The sequence below is a fragment of the Geotrypetes seraphini genome, chromosome 2, assembly GCF_902459505.1.
Source record: "Geotrypetes seraphini chromosome 2, aGeoSer1.1, whole genome shotgun sequence".
Lineage (NCBI taxonomy): Eukaryota > Metazoa > Chordata > Amphibia > Gymnophiona > Dermophiidae > Geotrypetes > Geotrypetes seraphini.
The window spans coordinates 281,614,483-281,632,101 of record NC_047085.1 but is presented as its reverse complement, the minus strand read 5'-3'; the positions used below and the strand labels follow the sequence as shown (position 1 = coordinate 281,632,101).

The following is a 17,619-nucleotide window of genomic DNA, read 5'->3' as shown; positions in this document are numbered from 1 at the left end:
TAATAATAATGTGGATCTGAAAAAGAAAACAAGTTGTAATTTGTGATCTGCATGCAACAAAATTATCACCTCAATTTCTAGTTAGGAATAATCATTAATTAAGAACACTATAATTGTACCCAAAGCTTGAGTAAAAATAAACAGGGAAAAACAGTGTGAAAAGTGACATAATTGTAAGTTGAAACGTAGGCCGTTGCCATGGTGACATCTCCCAACTTTGTCTCCCTTTTTCGGGCATTGTTAACCTGCGTTGAAAAATGAAAGCCCACTTTTCTAGGGGGTTTGAAATATGCTCTTTCTAATGAGACTGATTTGAAAGAGTTTCTGAAAGGTATTTTTCTGTAAAAGCAGGCTGAAAATACCCTATTTTTGGCCTTTTACACAAATTAGCAACTTTACACTTAATTTGTAAACTAATGGAAAGAGCTTAGAGGTTGAAATTGTACTTTTGAAAACAACGTTGTACTGAGACATTATGCGCCAAATTTCGCATTTATTACTCAATTATTGTGGGAGCTAAGTAATGTCAAACTTTGACTTTTTTTGGAGCACTAATTTTTTCAGCCAAGTTTACTGTAATTCAGCCATCCACTCAGTGCTCGACAAAAATTATTATTGGTAGAACTGAATAGAGCTCCAAAAGTTGTGCAGGGTAGCTAAGTTTCAGTTTTTTTGGAAACATAACTCGTGAGATATTGTGTCTCAAAGTTGTCAGAATGTCACTAGGCCACTAGGAAGGTCTCTGGACTCAAGGGTCTCTCATACAAGGAAAGACTGGGCAAATTACAGCTCTACTCTCTAGAGGAGCGCAGGGAAAGGGGTGACATGATTGAGACTTTTAAGTACGTCACAGGTCGTGTCGAGGTGGAAAACGATATATTCCTTCCCAAGGGACCCTCAGTCACAAGGGGGCACCCGCTCAAACTCAGAGGAGGGAAATTTAGTGGTGACATCAGGAAGTATTTCTTCACAGAAAGAGTGGTAGATCACTGGAACAAACTTCCGGTGCAGGTAATCAAGGCCACAAGCGTGCTCAACTTTAAGAATAAATGGGACATCCAGTGGGATCCCTACGTGGGTCGAGCAGCACTCAGCCTTAATGGGGTGGGTCAGTAGAGTGGGCAGACTTGATGGACTGTAGTCCTTTTCTGCCGTCCCCTTTCTATGTTTCTATGTACTGTATGTCATTGCAGTATGGGGTCAAACAAATGGCTATATCTCCACGAATATTCCACAGGCGAAACTAAAATTTTACCAAAGTTCGTTTGATACATGTGGGACTTTGTGCATAAAGTTTTATCAAAATCCGTGAAGGTCATGCAGGGAGACCTTGATCACTTGACATGGAATAACCCAATAGGGTCATTAAATCCAGTGGCGTACCTAGTATATATGACAGCCAGTGCTGATCTTTTTTTTTTTTTTAAAACCTCCTCTATATAAAAAAGATATTTTTAGTAATAATTCACGAGTCACACAACAAGGGTGCACCTAAAAAAAGGCAGCATCTTAAACACTGCAGTGAGCATTAGAACACCAGCACACGCATTGTAAAAACTAAAGCCAGATCCTGCACAGTCGATGCTAACAGAAAGCCATGTCCTTTTCATACACACAGAACACAGATACACCCTCATCCAATATGGAATAATCACAAACTAAAAATAGAAATATGTAGACAAAAGTTAAACTGAACCAAGAAACCAGACTCTGCATACAATGCAACACCACAGAAACAGTGACACATGTCCCCTATTACTGTGCAAAATATAAAGACAGTAGATGTAAATTTGAAAAAACTGATACATAACAATCACCACTTTACAAATTAACAAATAGAAATAAAACAAATAATGAGAAATAAGAAAATACCATTTTATTGGACTAATCCATTTTTCAATTAGCTTTCAGAGGCCAAATCTTTCTTCAAGACAGCAATGTTACTTACTGTAACAGTTGTTATCCAGGGACAGCAGGCAGCTATTCTCACTAGTGGGTGATGTCATCCGACAGAGCCCCGATGCAGACGTCTCACAAGCATACTTGTTTGAAGAAACTTCAGACGTTTCGAGATGCCCGCACCGCGCATGCGCGAGTGCCTTCCCGCCCGCCCGGGCATGTCTCCTCAGTTCAGGTAGCTAGCAGAGAAGCCAACCCAGGGGAGGTGGGTGGGATGTGAGAATAGCTGCCTGCTGTCCCTGGATAACAACTGTTACAGTAAGTAACATTGCTTTATCCCAGGACAAGCAGGCAGGTATTCTCACTAGTGGGTGACCTCCAAGCTAACCTCAATGGGATGGTGGGAGAGTTGGCAACTTAGGAGAATAAATTTTGTAATACTGTTTGGCCAAACTGTCCATCCCATCTGGAGAAAGTATCCAGACAATAATGAGAGGTGAATGTATGAACCGAGGACCAAGTGGCAGCCTTACAAATCTCCTCAATCGGTGTCGATCTGAGGAAGGCTACAGAGGCCGCCATTGCTCTGATCTTATGGGCTGTGACTTTACAGGGAAGTGGTAATCCAGCCTGGGCATAGCAGAAAGAGATGCAAGCCGCCATCCAGTTGGAGATGGTACGCTTCGAGACAGGGTGTCCCAACTTGTTCGGATCAAAGGAGACAAAAAGTTGAGGAGCAGTTCTGTGTGGTTTGGTGCGATCCAGGTAGAAAGCCAAAGCACGTTTACAGTCCAGAGTGTGAAGAGCTGATTCTCCAGGGTGAGAATGAGGCTTTGGAAAAAACACAGGAAGAACTATGGATTAGTTGAGATGAAATTCAGAAACCACTTTAGGCAGGAATTTCGGATGAGTGCGAAGGACCACCTTGTCATGATGGAAAACTGTGAAAGGTGGATCCGCCACTAAGGCCTGAAGCTCATTGACCCTGCGAGCAGAAGTGAGGGCAACCAGAAAAACCACTTTCCAAGTGAGAAACTTCAGCGGAGCCTTGTTGAGAGGCTCAAAAGGAGGTTTCATAAGTTGAGAAAGGACCACGTTGAGATCCCAAACCACTGGAGGAGGTTTGAGAGGAGGATTGACATGAAAAAGTCCTTTCATAAATCTGGAAACCACAGGATGAGCAGAGAGAGGTTTCCCTTGCAGAGGCTGATGGAAAGCCGCATTTGCACTCAGATGGACTCGTATCGATGTAGACTTGGGGCCAGAATGAGAGAGGTGTAAAAGATAGTCCAAAACAGAAGACAGGGAGGCTCGTTGAGGCTCCTTACGATTAGAAACACACCAGGTAGAAAATCTAGTCCATTTTTGGGAGTAGCATTGTCTAGTAGCAGGCTTCCTGGAAGCCTCCAACACATCCCTCACCGCCTTGGAAAACTGACGGGGAGTCATGTTGAGAGGAACCAAGCTGTCAGGTGAAGAGACTGCAGGTTGGGATGGAGTAGAGATCCTTGTTGCTGAGTAAGCAGTGAAGGAAACACTGGAAGAAGGAACGGCTCCCTGCTGCTGAGTTGAAGTAGAAGGGAGTACCAAGGCTGTCTGGGCCACCGAGGAGCTATCAGGATCATGGTGGCATGCTCGGATTTCAATTTGACCAGAGTCTTTTGAATGAGAGGAAATGGAGGAAACGCATACAGAAAGCGATTCCCCCAATCCAGCAGAAAGGCATCTGCCTCGAGGTGATGAGGAGTGTAGATCTTGGAGCAGAATTGAGGCAGTTTGAAGTTGAGGGGAGCAGCAAAGAGGTCTATCTGAGGCGTCCCCCACTGAGAGAAGATCTGATGAAGGGGCTTGGAATGGAGGATCCATTCGTGAGGCTGGAGGAGACGACTTAATTTGTGCGCCAAGGCATTGTCCGCTCCCTGAATGTAGACAGCTTTGAGGAAGGTGTTGTGGCAAATCGCCCAATCCCAGACTCTGAGAGCTTCCTGGCAGAGGGAGGCCGAGCCCGTGCCCCCGCCCCCCTGCTTGTTGACATAATACATGGCAACTTGGTTGTCCGTGCGAATGAGGACCACCATGTCGTGAAGCAGATGTTGAAACGCTTGAAGAGCATTGAAGATCGCCCTGAGTTCCAGAAGATTGATATGGCACAGCCGGTTCGCACTGGTCCAGAAGCCCTGAGTGCGAAGACCGTCCAGATGAGCTCCCCATGCATAGGTCGAGGAATCGGTCGTTAAAACTTTTTGGTGGGGAGGAGTGTGAAACAGCAAACCTCTGAATAGATTTGAAGAGGTCATTCACCAATGTAGAGACTGCTGAAGAGCAGGAGTGACTATGATGTGACGAGTCAAAGGATCTGACACCTGTGTCCATTGAGAAGCCAGTGTCCACTGAGGAATTCTGAGGTGAAGTCTGGCAAAAGGAGTCACATGAACTGTAGAGGCCATGTGGCCCAGGAGAACCATCATGTGTCTCGCTGAGATGGACTGGCGAGAAGACACTGACTGGCAGAGATGAAGAAGAGCCTCCAGGTGCTGTGGAGGAAGGAATGCTCTGAGTTGAATAGTATCCAGAACCGCCCCGATGAAGGGAAGAAACTGGGTAGGCTGCAGATGAGATTTTGGGAAGTTGATCTCGAAGCCCAAACTCTGTAGGAACCAAATCGTTGATAGGGTCGCCGAGATGACCCCAGGAGCCGAGGGGGCCTTGATGAGCCAGTCGTCGAGGTAGGGAAATACCTGAAGACATACCTGAAGACCCTGGTTCCGGAGTGCAGCGGCCACTACCACCAGACACTTCGTGAAGACTCTGGGAGATGAGGACAGGCAGAATGGAAGCACTTGATACTGCAGATGTAGATGTCCCACCCGAAATCTGAGGAACTTGCGAGAGGCCGGATGGATGGGAATGTGAGTGTAGGCCTCTTTTAGATCCAGAGAGCATAACCAGTCGTTCTGCTCGAGGAGGGGGTAGAGAGAAGCAAGGGTCAGCATGCGAAACCTCTCCTTGACCAAGAACTTGTTGAGGACCCTGAGGTCCAGAATTGGACGCAGGTCGCCCGTCTTCTTCGGAACAAGAAGTACCGGGAGTAAAACCCCCGGTTGTGTTGATCCACAGGGACCGGCTCGACGGCCCGAAGCCGGAGCAAAGCCTGAGCTTCCTGAAGAAGAAGGGCGGTCTGGTTCAAGTTGGAAGGATACTCTCTTGGAGGGTGGTCCGGGGGAACCCGATGGAACTGAAGAGAATATCCTTCCCTGATGATGGTAAGGACCCAAAGGTCGGTGGTTATAGCCATCCATCGATGGTAAAAATGATGGAGGTGACCCCCAATTGGAAAGACAGGGGAAAGCAGAACGGAGTTGGTTATGCTCCCTATCAGACAGTCAAAAAGACTGAGGAGCCTTAGGGACAGCAGAAGGATGAGGTTTTTGCTGAGCCTTCTGTGGAGGCTGTCTCTTTGCTGGTTGTCTCGCAGCAGGAGCCTGCCTGGGAGTATAACGCCGCTGATAGATCAAAGGCGGTCGAGAAGGTCGAGATTCAGCAGGTTTAGGCTTGGGATGAAGGATGGACTGGAAAGATTTTTCATGGTCCGACAGCTTCTTCGTCATGGTCTCAATAGATTCATCAAACAAATCAGCACCCGCACAGGGGACGTTGGCAAGCCTATCCTGGAGGTTGGGGTCCATGTCAATGGTTCGAAGCCAGGCTAAACGACGCATGGCCACGGAGCAGGCAGCAGCTCGTGCCGAGAGTTCAAAGGCATCATAGGAGGATTGCATCAGTTGAAGGTGCAGCTGGGAGAGCGAGGCGACTACCTCCTCAAATTCAAAACGAGCCTGAGACTCAATGTAAGGTATAAACTTCTGAAGCACAAGCAGGAAGAACTCCAAATAAGTTGCAAAATGGAAAGTGTAATTGAGAACTCTGGATGCCATCATCGAGTTCTGGTAGATGCGCCTCCCGAATTTATCCATTGTCTGGCCCTCTCTGCCCGGTGGCACCGAGGCATACACCTGGGACGGATGAGATCTTTTGAGGGAGGACTCAACCAACAGGGACTGATGAGAGCTGGGAGCCCTCAAACCCCTTGTGATGTACTGTGCGGTACCTGGCATCCAGTTTGCCAGGAACGGCAGGAATAGAGTACAGTGTTTCAAAACATTGCATGAAGGTTTGGTCGAGGAGCTTGTGCAGAGGTAGACAAAGCGACTCAGCAGGAGGATGAGGCAGATGCATGGTATCCAGGTATTCCTTGGAGTATCGGGAACCGGAGTCCAAGGTGATGTCGAGATCATCCGCCATCTGCCTGAGAAAAGATGAAAAAGACAATTGGTCCGCCAACACAGGTCGGCGAGACAGGCTGGATGAAGTCGAAGCCTCTGGATCCAAGGAGACTTGTGATCGGCAGGACGAGAAAGAGCCATAGGGATCCTCGTACTTTGGGCCCGGAGGAGGTGAGACATCCGAAGATGAATACCCCACACGAGGAAGTTTCTTCTGAGGCAAGACTGTAGAATGCCTAGAGGAATGCCTCGAAGAATGCCTGGAACGATGCCCCTCCCTGTGTCTCGAAGGAGATCTGGACCAGCGATGCTTAGATGGGTCCCCAGAGGCCTATAAGGAGTAGATAGGGCTGGAAACCGTAGAGCGAAGAGGAGGATGGGCCGACGCCTCTCGAGCCGCATTCCATGCTTGATACGGAGTGCGGAAGAACTCTTCCTGGCGATGCCCAGGGCTTCAACTACTCAAAGGAATATCCCAAATATCTTCGCCCGGAGGGGGAATGGGTTCCAGAGGCGGCATGTCACTAAACGAAGCACGCCTCGAGGAACCGGCCGCCGAGCGCCGCTCTTCCTCCCCGAGCAGCGAGAGCGAGGAGTGAGGGGGAGGCGGCTCGCCCCCTCAAGGAGGGACTGCTTGCCTACCCTGTATCGTGGCCAGCCACTTGGGCCCTATGATAATCATAATATCAATGAATTGGGCCTCCATGATCGACCGCAGCAAATCCGACAAGGAGGGAGCCGCACTCGAAGTGGGACCTCCTGAACGGTCTTCGCGCTCCCGAGTGGTCGAGTGCTTAGCCTTAGAAGCTTTCGGCACTTTAATAACCACCAGGGGAATGGTCTGAGGAGGTACTTGATCAGAGGAGACCGAAGGAGGCACCGGAGCAGGAGGCGGGGGTCGAAGCCGGGACGAAGGAGGCCGGCTTCAAGAGACCGAGGCAGCAGGAGTAGAAGATGACTTCTCAGGCACAGGCGAAGCACTGGTTGAAGTTGAAGCCGAAGGTTCCTTAGCAGCTTCCATCTTGAACATCGACTCCCACAGGAAACAGCGACGTTTAAAAGCATGTGCTGTGAGAGTGGAACAAGGCCGGCACGATTTCGGAATATGTTCTGGACCAAGACACTGCAGGCAGCGTCGATGCGGGTCCGTCAACGAAATCGTGTGCTGGCACTTGCTGCGCTTTTTAAAACCGGTAATCGGCCGGGACATAGGCCGGAAAAGCTCCGCCGCGAGATCAAAGGAGCGGGGCCTCAGCCACGCGGCCGACCCGGTCAAATCTCCGGAAAAAATAAAAAAATAAAAATAAGAAACAAAGGTAAAAAAAACACACAATAAAGAGCAAAATAACTCAAAACCGCGGTACTAGAAGGCAAGAACACGGGTTCACTCAGCGCAGAGACTTGAAGCAAAACTTCTCAGCTCCGCAGAAAGAAAAGAACTGAGGAGACACGCCCGGAGCATCGGGCGGGAAGGCACTCGCGCATGCGCAGTGCGGGCATCTCGAAACTTCTGAAGTTTCTTCAAGCAAGTATGCTTGTGAGACGTCCGCATCGGGGCTCTGTCGGATGACATCACCCACTAGTGAGAATACCTGCCTGCTTGTCCTGGGATAAAGTACGGTATACAGCTATTATGGTATCCTGTCCTGACCTGAGGAAAGGGGTTTAGTCCCAAAAAACTGCCTTTATTTCCATTTCCTATGTATAAACTTAATCAATACAGTTACAATACTACTTGATTCTATGTAAAGCAACAAAATTTTTTTCTACCTTTTGTCGTTTCTGCTTTAATCATCTTCTCTCCGCTCTCTTCTTTCTATTCAGCATTTGTCCATACTCCCTTCCATGCAACATCTATCATCTCTCTTTGCCCCTTCCATCCAGCCTCTGCCCTCTCTCTCTCTATCCCTTCCATCTACTGTCCACCCTCTCTCTGACCCTTGCATCCACTGTCCACCCTCTCTGCCCTTCCTTTCCTATGACAGTCCATCCCTGGTGTTTCCATCTAGGGCAAGAACATGTACAGGAAAAAGATCCTTAAGGAACTTTATTTGATACTTAAAAGAGACCCAAGAAAAGTATAATTAGTCACTCGTGTCCCCCAAAACACCACAAAAAAATATGTATTTTGTGCATGACATGCATAGTGACAACACACAAACCTAGAGGACTGGGTAAAATGAGGATCTTGCAGGCCCCATAAACCGCGCAAATCTCTACCTCACATCCTTAAAAATGTGCTTACCTCAAGGGTGAGCGGGAACCGTGAGGTCTGTGGGTGTTAAAATGCCCTGCAGACCCCATGCCACAGAGATATGCGAGGTCTGTGTGATCCGGGCAATCCTTATTTTACCCAGTCCCAGAGCAATTTTTTAAGCTATTTACCCAGATGCTGTTTGCACAAAAGGAAGGTTTAAATCTATGGGAATACTTATTTTCTTGGACAACTTTTTCAAAGAGAAAGTGCTCAGTGCTCTTAGTTTCATGATGGATGTGGTGTGCTCAGTGCTCTTAGTTTCATGATGGATGTGGTGTACCAGTTATCAAAGAGAAAGCGTCCACAAACTTTTCATTGGCCTGAGTTTTGAAAATAGCCCAGAGAAAACTCGATTTCTGTCATGGAACTACAACTCTACCTTCTTGCAGGACTTGGAAACAGCAGCCGTGCACATAGCCCCGTTTGCGTGATCATTAACTCATACCAACATCTGTGCACAATGAAAATCCCTGTACTTCAAAATCAAACCATCGTAGGAGCTTCAAGTAGCAGCTCTCATCTGATGATTTGCCAAGATTTTTTTCCCTGTATTGTAAGGAATAGGATTTTTTTTTTTTTTTTAACACACAAAAAAACCACCTCTCTTCTGAGCTGCACACGTTAAGCACTGCAGTTCAAATAGCAAACAGCACTGGAACCCAGTGAGAAAACTCTCTTTGCTACCCATAGATACATACAACTGATTAATAATGACTTGCCGTCCTGCCTCTTCTGGAGGTCGATGGGCATTTGCTGTGACTTAGGAAAGATCAGAGCAACTGACCCCCTTCCTTCGCCAGGAAATTCAAGTGGCAGAGGCACAACTCGGATTCTGCTCCCTCTCAAGAAAAAAATGACGTTACAATCCGAGTAACAATCCAAGAGACCAAAAACTAAACTTTCCCAACCCCCCACGTGGTCTTGATCACCCTGCTTGCCGGAACTGAAGGGAACTTTACACTTTTTTTTTCTCCCAGAGGAGTCCCAGACTCACTGCAGCCACACGATCTGACGAGCAGAGGCATTATCAGCAGCTTTGTGGGAGGTGTTGTTTACACTCAATGCAGCAGGATTATTCTGCTTTCTGGAGACAGGGAAACATACCCAATCAGAGGACAGAGCCTGGTTAAAAAAAACAGCAAAATAGCTCAGTAACCTTCCTGAGCAAAACTGGAGGTAACCTGAGGAGTGCCCTTCAGATCGGCTTCAGATGTGCTGTCCCGTGCTTATAAAATCGGCAGTGATTTGTATTTATTTTACAGGCAGCTGCCTTAGCCCATAGCGAACTCATGCTTCAGGGCTCTAAGGTGTGCGTGCCGGCTTCCCTTCTCTTCCCCCCCCCCGGGACGTAACTTACGGTTTCGGAGGGAAGAGAAGGGAAGCCGGCACGCACACCTTAGAGCCCCGAAGCATGAGTTCGCTACGGGCTAAGGCAGCTGCCTGTGAAATAAATACAAATCACTGAGTTCACGTCTCCAATAAATACAAATCACTGAGTTCACGTCTCCAAGCCGGTGAGAGGTGGTTTTTTTGTTTTTGTATGTTGAGCGGCGGCAGCAGCAGGAGGATTCGCAATAGATGACAGTCAGGCGGTCATCTAAATTAGCCAGGCGCAGCGCCCGGCTAAAAGGCCCTGGGGAGAACACTGCTGTTGTATATGTCCGTATTGTGTCCCGACCTCGTGTCCCTGTTCACCACTCTGTGACATTTCCCTAGTTTTATGAAAATATGAAAGTAGATATTGATATTCCTGTAATCACTAGAAATCTGTTTATACTGCTGAAACTATAGGCCAGACTCTTAATGTTAGCAATTGTTTTGTATGTGGAGGGACTGGTATGGGAGAACAGTGGTCATGGGAGGCAAAGCAAAACCTGACGTCAAAAAACCTCACTTTCATGTCAGGTTCACAACCTCCACGATGGGCCTTGCGAACTTCCATTGTTGTTTCCCACTGCCTTCAGCGAATCGGGGGTCCTTCAACGTCTAGGTTGGACACCTCAAGTGTTCATCTCTCTGGTCTTAACACCTCCACTGTTGCTTGGGACCCCTGGCCTGCCAATAACACCTCCAATTTGCCAGGTCCACCCCTTCAGACACTGCTCAATGAAACTTCCTATGAACAATGGCCGGCTCCTTATGGTCAATATTGGCTTTGCGGTCTGTTTGCTTACTCTTGGTTGCCTGCTAACTGGACTGGTACATGTGTACCTGGCATGATCCGTACCAGCTTCTTCCTGTTACCACTGGCCGATAGTGAGCACTGGGAGCCCCTGTATTCGACACCAGGGGTCGCCAAAAGCGGACCACTTCCACTAATTCCCTTAAAATAGGTGAATGGGGTGATGACTGGCCTGCAGAAAAGATCATCACTGCTTATGGACCTGCTACTTGGCCGAAGATGGCTGCTATAGTTATCGGACCCCTATCTATATGCTTAACCGCATCATTCACTTGCAGGCTGTTTTTGAACTCATTGCCAATGAAACAGCTCATGCATTGGCTACCATTGGCAAGGCCAATGCTAAAATGCATACTGCTATCTATCAGAACTGCCTAGCTCTAGACTACTTGCTGGCGGCAGAAGGTGGCATCTGTGGCAAATTCAACCTCTCTAACTGCTGCCTTGAACTTGATGACGATGGTAAAGTGATCAAGGAAATTGTGGATCATATCGCCAAACTGGCTCATGTTCCTGTCCAGACCTGGCATGGTCTCACTGCAGACTGGCTCTCTGTCACCTTCGGCTCCTGGTTGCCCTCTGGTTCAGCAATGAAGTCCATCTTGCTGGTTGCCTCCCTGTCTTCTCTGCTCCTTTGCTGCCTGCCCTGTGCTGCTCCACCGAACTGTTGATTCTGCTGTTGACCGTTCCACTGCTGCTATGGCCCTTGCGCTCCCCCAGTATCGACCAATCCCTACCACTGATCCTGACCTTCCTCCTTCTTGAACTTTATCAGGCTCGTCTCCTTCCTCCTTCATTCGACTAGCCTGAAAGGGGGGACTGAAGGAGTCAGGGACTGGTTTTCCTGAGTGTTGAACAAAGTTTTCTCCTTAATAAAATGCTGAATTATGTTTCATTGCAGACCTGACTTATCTCATGTTTTAGCCTGCCTACACTGAGTGGTGTAGCTTGGGCATTTTAGCCTCTTATGGTTATCTCAGCATACACAATATTGTATTCTGCCCTCCTGGACATGTAAAAGAAAGACTGCAGGGCTTAGATAAGTGACCTGCTAGTGTGAGCTTAGGACCAATGATTGTTAAGAAAAGTAACACGTGAGAAGTTTTTTCTAGCATTCAGTTATATAGCCAGAAAAACATATAAATATCACTGTAACTTCCTGGTTTCGGGACTTCTGAAGCTGCCAGCTTGGGGGTTCAGGAGTCCGCATATGCTGAATAAAACATCTGTGCTTTCTTCAAGTCTCTAAGTTTTGTGGCTGACCAAAAGTGACCTTTCACGTATAGGTATATTCTCCCCAAACCCAGCTACACAAACCTTTTAATAAACAGACTATTTGAATCTGTGGGATAAGGCCCACATCCCATTAAATTTAGAAAATTCACAAAGAACAGAAAAAAAAAAACTCAATGAAATTTTTTTTTATTTTTTTTAAGTGTTTGCAGTGGGTTGGGGGCGTTCAAACTATTACTTCATCCCGGAAACAGACACAATAGTCTCGAGAAGAGGACCGGGTCATCCTCCTCTAACGTGATTTGTAACCAAATGAGAAACTATAACCACAGGAAAGGAATATGGGAGAGTGAAGGTCTTCGGACATTTTTCCAATGAGAGTTCACGGAAAAGTGTGTGAATTTATTTTTTAGACATCTGGGGCACGAGGCTGCAAACCAGTCAACCTGATGCAGTTCTAGTCCTGCCTATGGTTGTCAAGTGGCTCTATATTTGCACAAAAGAACTGAACCGCTTCGAACTTCACGGTATAGCGGTACATAAGAAATAAATTATTATTATTATTATCTAGTTTTGGGTTTACCCATTGTATGCAAGGATTTGTAGTTTTGATCTCCCAAGCAAGACTAAATCCCTGCATACAATAAGGTAAACCCAGGACTGGATCAACCTTGTCAGTCGAATCTAGAGCCAACTGGCAACACTACGCCTATCCTCTCTAACTTTGCATATACAAATTCTGATTTAAGACAAGCCTTTGGTACAAATCCATGCATGCGCATTAAGGAATCGCCTTGACCCATGGAGACGAAGCCGGGGAACTTCTAAAACCCTACTTAATTCCAGAATCTTACAATCGCAAAACATCCTCTGACCTGTTGGAGAACGTTACAGTTCTGGCAGGAGCCGGTGGTGCCCGCAGATCGAGATTGCGTCTCCCCAGGCATCATACTGCACAGTTTATAGGCTCGCAGGTTTCCCGCACGCGCACACGCACCAAAAAAAAGTCACTCAGCTACAGAATAGAACTATGTGATGATGCTTCTATGTTGCCACCATCTTTCTTTGCTCAGTGCATGCGCTGGCGTTGACGTCACAAATTCCCCTTGACTTCCGACCTGACCCAACAGAGATGCGTACATATATACAGAGAGAGGCTAAGAAGGGAAGGGGAAAAAAAAAAGCAAGGCGATCCCCGGGGTTTTTGTAAGTGATGTACAGGGTGCGACCCGGAAATTAATGGCTACGATCCGGAAGGAGTTGGTTCAATTGGCCCTGTAGTACTGAAATGGGATATAGAATGTAGTTTGGGGACTTCTGCTGTAGAAAAGTCTGTTTGTTAGAGACCACCCATTCTGGTTTTCTAAAATGTACTTGGTGTTAGGGCGCAAGACTGGTTACAGGAAGGATTTTTCGGATACGTCCGGATTTTCGAGTCAATCTTAAAAAAGGAGTCATCTTTTAAGCTGTCTGCTGCTGCTGAGGACGTGTTTATTTCCTTCTTTTTTTCAGGGGGGGGAGGAGGGTTAGACTAGGAATAGATACGTCATCGGGGCTCTCTGCAGAATGACAGCAGCCATCAGCGCGGGAATTCCCAGGAAGAAGGAATGTGTAGGGTTGCCAAATGACAAAAAATTTTCCTAGCCAGCCCAACTCGGAGTGGCCCCAAAATAGCCCAAACAATTGCCGCTGGAAACCCCTCTAATTTATCAAACAAATGCTTCATACAATACAAATGTTTATTTATGCACTACTACTACTTATCACTTATGTAGCACTGAAGGCATATGCAGCCCTGTGCATTTTGACATTTATAGACGGACTCTGCTCGGAAGAGCTTACAATCTAACTTGGTCATGTCAGAGGGTAGGGGATGCAGAACCCAAGGTGAGAGGAGTTAGGAGTGGAAAGCACTCTAAAAGAGGTGGACTTTTAAATGAGCCTTGAACACTGCCATAGATGGAGCCCACTGTAGGAATTTAGGTAGCTTGTCCCAAGCATACTGTGCAGTCTGGAGTTGGCAGTTGAAGAGAAGGGCAGGGCAGGATTAATTCGTGAAGGGCCCCTAGGCACACAAGTACACTGGGCCCCCTAACCCGCCCCACCCCACCATGCCCCTGCCACACCCACATGTATTTACTTCTTTATTTCTTTTATTTTAAAATTCAAAACAATGATTACCATACCAGTGACTGTACAGTTTTTCTTTATGCAACCTCCAAACATCTCTGAACAAAACTCCCCTTCCTAGAGGAAGAGATCTTCAGCTGGCAGGGTTTTGGGAAGCCCACCAATTTATATTTTGCATTTGGGTAGGAGGCAAGGGGCATAGAGGGAAGAAAATTTAATGTCCATCATTTTATTGGACTAATACATTTCTTACTTAGCTTTCAGAGGTTAAAACCTCTTTCTTCAGATCTGCTGTTACAGTATCCCTGTCCTGACCTGAGGAAAGGAGTTATGGTCTCTGAATTTGTAAAAAAATGTATTAAAATTTGTTCAATAAACAGTATCATCTTATTTCTATTTTCTATTAATAAACGATTATCAACACAGTTACAATAATAACTTATCCTAAAGCAAAAATAAATATAAATTTTTTTTCTACCTTTGTTGTCTGGTGCTTTCCTCATCTTCTCATTCTCTTCCTTTCATCCACTGTCTGCCCCTTCCAGAAAATGTCTGTCTCCCTCTGCCATCTCTGCTCCTGCCTCCTTCCCCCCCCCCTCCCCTTGGGCTGGCATCCATCACCTTCCCTCTGTTCCCCTCATAGTCTGGCATCTCTCTCCTTCCCAACCCCCCCCCCCCCCGTGGTTTTTAGCATCTCTCTTCTCATTTCCTTCATTGGGATCTGATATCTCTGTGTCCTTCCCTGTTCTTTGGCATCTCTCTCCTCCCTTTCCTTTTCTTCTCTGGCCTTCCTTCTCTATTTTCTGCCTGTCTAAATTAAATTCTTTCTTACTATTCAGCCCTCAGTTTCCCTCTTTTCACTGTGTCTACTCACAGCTTGCCACCCCTTTCCTTCCCCCCTCCACTATCTTACTAACTATATTCTTCCCCCCCATCCAACATGTGAGAAAGCAGTAGCAGTGGTGAGGAGGTGAGGGCTGGGCACAAGTTCTCCCCACTTCCATCATCTGCCCTGCTCCCTTCTGTCTCCCTTCTCCCCACTTCCATCATCTATCCTGCCCTGCTCTGCCTTGCCCCCTTCTCTCTTTCCCTCCACCCTAGGCCCATCTTACCACTCACCTTTCACTCCAACTTTTTTATTTAGAATGGCGACGCCCCTCCCCCCAAGCATCGATCAGCAATGTGAGCTTTATTAAGCACAAATTAATCATAGTGCAATTAATAGCTAAAGTAGACAGTCAAAATATCCTGCATTGTTCTCTTCTATTTAACATATGTTCAACACGTTTCTTCTCTGTTAGCCATTTTAAATGCTAGTAAAGCTAAATTTATACTCCTGTTAGCTCATAAAGTTCCATTAAAACTTCAACCATTAATGAGACTGTGTTGAACAAGTATTGCTAGTTGGGGCCCATCAATGTTGTCCAGTTCCTGATGCTACAACACAGAAAATAAATGAAGGGGGTGGGAAGAGACTGTGAACTAACTAGTAGGTTAAAACTCCTGACAAAGCATGCAAAGTGTTGATTGAGGGTAAGCAACGTCCCCCCCCCCCATGGACAGAAAGTATGACAAGCAAGCAACGCAGGTAAGAAAGGCAACGGGAACTGTAATTTTGCAAGCGGTGCTGCTTGCCCATAGCTTCCCTCTGACGAGCCCAGGTGGAAACAGGAAGCTGCGTCAGAGGGAAGCTTTGGGCAAGCAGCACCGCTTGCAAAATTACAGTTCCCGTTGCCTTTCTTATCCACGTTGCTTGATTGTCTTACTTTCCGTAGATTGTGGGGGCCCACGTTGTCAATCGGGGGGGGGGGGGCCCGCATTGCCGATCGATGCTGGGGGGGCCCATAGCTGTTTGGAAAAAAACAATATTGATGCCCTCCTTCATCGGGCCCCACTGACCATTTCAGGCCCTAGGCATGTGCCTACTGGACCTATTGGTTAATCCAGCCTTGGAGAAGGGCACAAATAGGAGGGACTTACCGGCTGAGTGGAGCTCATGAGGTGGGGGGATCATAGTGGGAGATAAGTAAAGATAGTGAGGGGCAGCTTGTAGGTCAGTAAGAGGAGTTTGAATTGTATTCGGAAATGGATGAGAAGCCAGTGAAGTGATCTTAGGAGAGGAGTAACGTGAATAAAGCGGCTCTCCCGGAATATGAGTCGTGCTGCTGAATTCTGGACGGATTGGAGGGGAGTGAGATGGCTAAATGGAAAGATTGAGGGAAGTGAGTTGTAGTAGTCTAAGCGTGAGATGATGAGGGCATGGATAAGTGTTTTTAGTAGTGTGCTCAAAGAGGAAGGGTCGGATTTGGTAATAATATAGAGGAAGAAGTGGCAGGTTTTAGCAATATGTTGTATCTGGGTGGTGAAGGAGAGAGAGGAGTCAAAGATGACCCTGAGATTATGAGCAGCTAAAACAGGAAAGATGAGAGTGTTGTCCACAGAGACAGAGAACAAGGGAAGCAGAAAGGTGGGTTTAGGTGGGAAGATGAGCAACTCTGTTTTAGCCATATTCAATTTTAGATGGTGGTGAGACATCCAGGTGGCAATTTATTTAATTTTCTATACCATTCTCCCAAGGGAGCTCAGAATAGTTTACATGAATTTATTCAGGTACGCAAGCATTTTTCTCTGTCTGTCCCGGTGGGCTCACAATCTATCTAATGTACCTGGGGTAATGGGGGAATTAAGTGACTTGCCCATGGTCACAAGGAACAGTGTGGGTTTGAAACCACAACCTCAGGGTGCTTTAACCACTGCACCACACTGTCCCCACTCAGACAAGTAGACTGAGACTCGGGTCTGGGTTTCAGTAGAGATATTTGGTGCAGAGAGGTTTATTTGGGAGTTCTCAGCATAGAGGTAATACTGGAAGCCAAGTCAGCATGTGTAGTTTGAGAAAATGAGTGGTCCTAGGGCAGAGCTGTGGAGGAGGAACCACCATTGCATACACTGAAGGTACGATGGGAGAGAGGAAGAAAACCAGGAGAGGGCATAACCCTGGAATTCCAATAAGGACAGAGTATCAAGGAGTAGGCAGTGATCAACAGTATCAAAGGCAACAGATAGATCGAGAAGGATGAGTATAGACAATCTGGTCAAGAACAGGTCATTGTAAACTTTAGTAAGGGCAGTTTCTGTGGAATACAGTGGATGAAAGCCTGATTGAAGCAGTGCCCGCAGTTTGGGATTGCATCTCCCTGGGCATCATGCCGCACAGCTTATAGGCTTGCAGGTGATCAGCACGATCAAGTAACTTGGATAAGAAAGGGAGGAGGGAGATGGGGCGATAGTTGGAGGGACACTTGATGACCAATGAGGGTTTCTTAAGGAGGGATGTGACAGCATGTTTGAAGGCATCAGGGACAGTTGCAGTGGAAAGGATGTGACAAATAGGAGGGATGACAGAGGGTGAGATAGCACCGAGTGAGTGGAAATCAGATCGGAGGAGCAGGTATTGGGTTTGGAGAACGAGAGAAGATGTGTGGTTTTCTCAGTGATCTTGGAGAAAGTGGCAGGTGTTGAGAGGAGGTTAGTAGAAGGTGCAGATGGAGGGAGGGAAGCAGCCTGGTTAAGAGCTCAAGAGGAATCTTCACATTACCTCCTATCCCATGACTTTCTAATTTCCTTTCCTCTGT

General features: G+C 46.9%; 1 protein-coding gene across 5 annotated transcripts in view; it reads right to left on the bottom strand.

Annotated features, from left to right (window-relative positions):
• Window positions 1–13,013, bottom strand: part of ICE1 (interactor of little elongation complex ELL subunit 1) — a 964,399-nt gene extending 951,386 nt beyond the window's left edge. For 4 of the 5 annotated variants that reach the window (XM_033929748.1, XM_033929749.1, XM_033929750.1 and 1 more), the window contains exon 1: window positions 12,730–13,013. In XM_033929748.1, the coding sequence (XP_033785639.1) occupies window positions 12,730–12,804 (75 nt within the window). In that variant the 5' untranslated portion in view covers window positions 12,805–13,013. The remainder of the gene's footprint in view (window positions 1–12,729) is intronic. The other variant, XM_033929751.1, reaches the window with a different exon arrangement.
• Window positions 13,014–17,619: the final 4,606 nt, after the last annotated feature.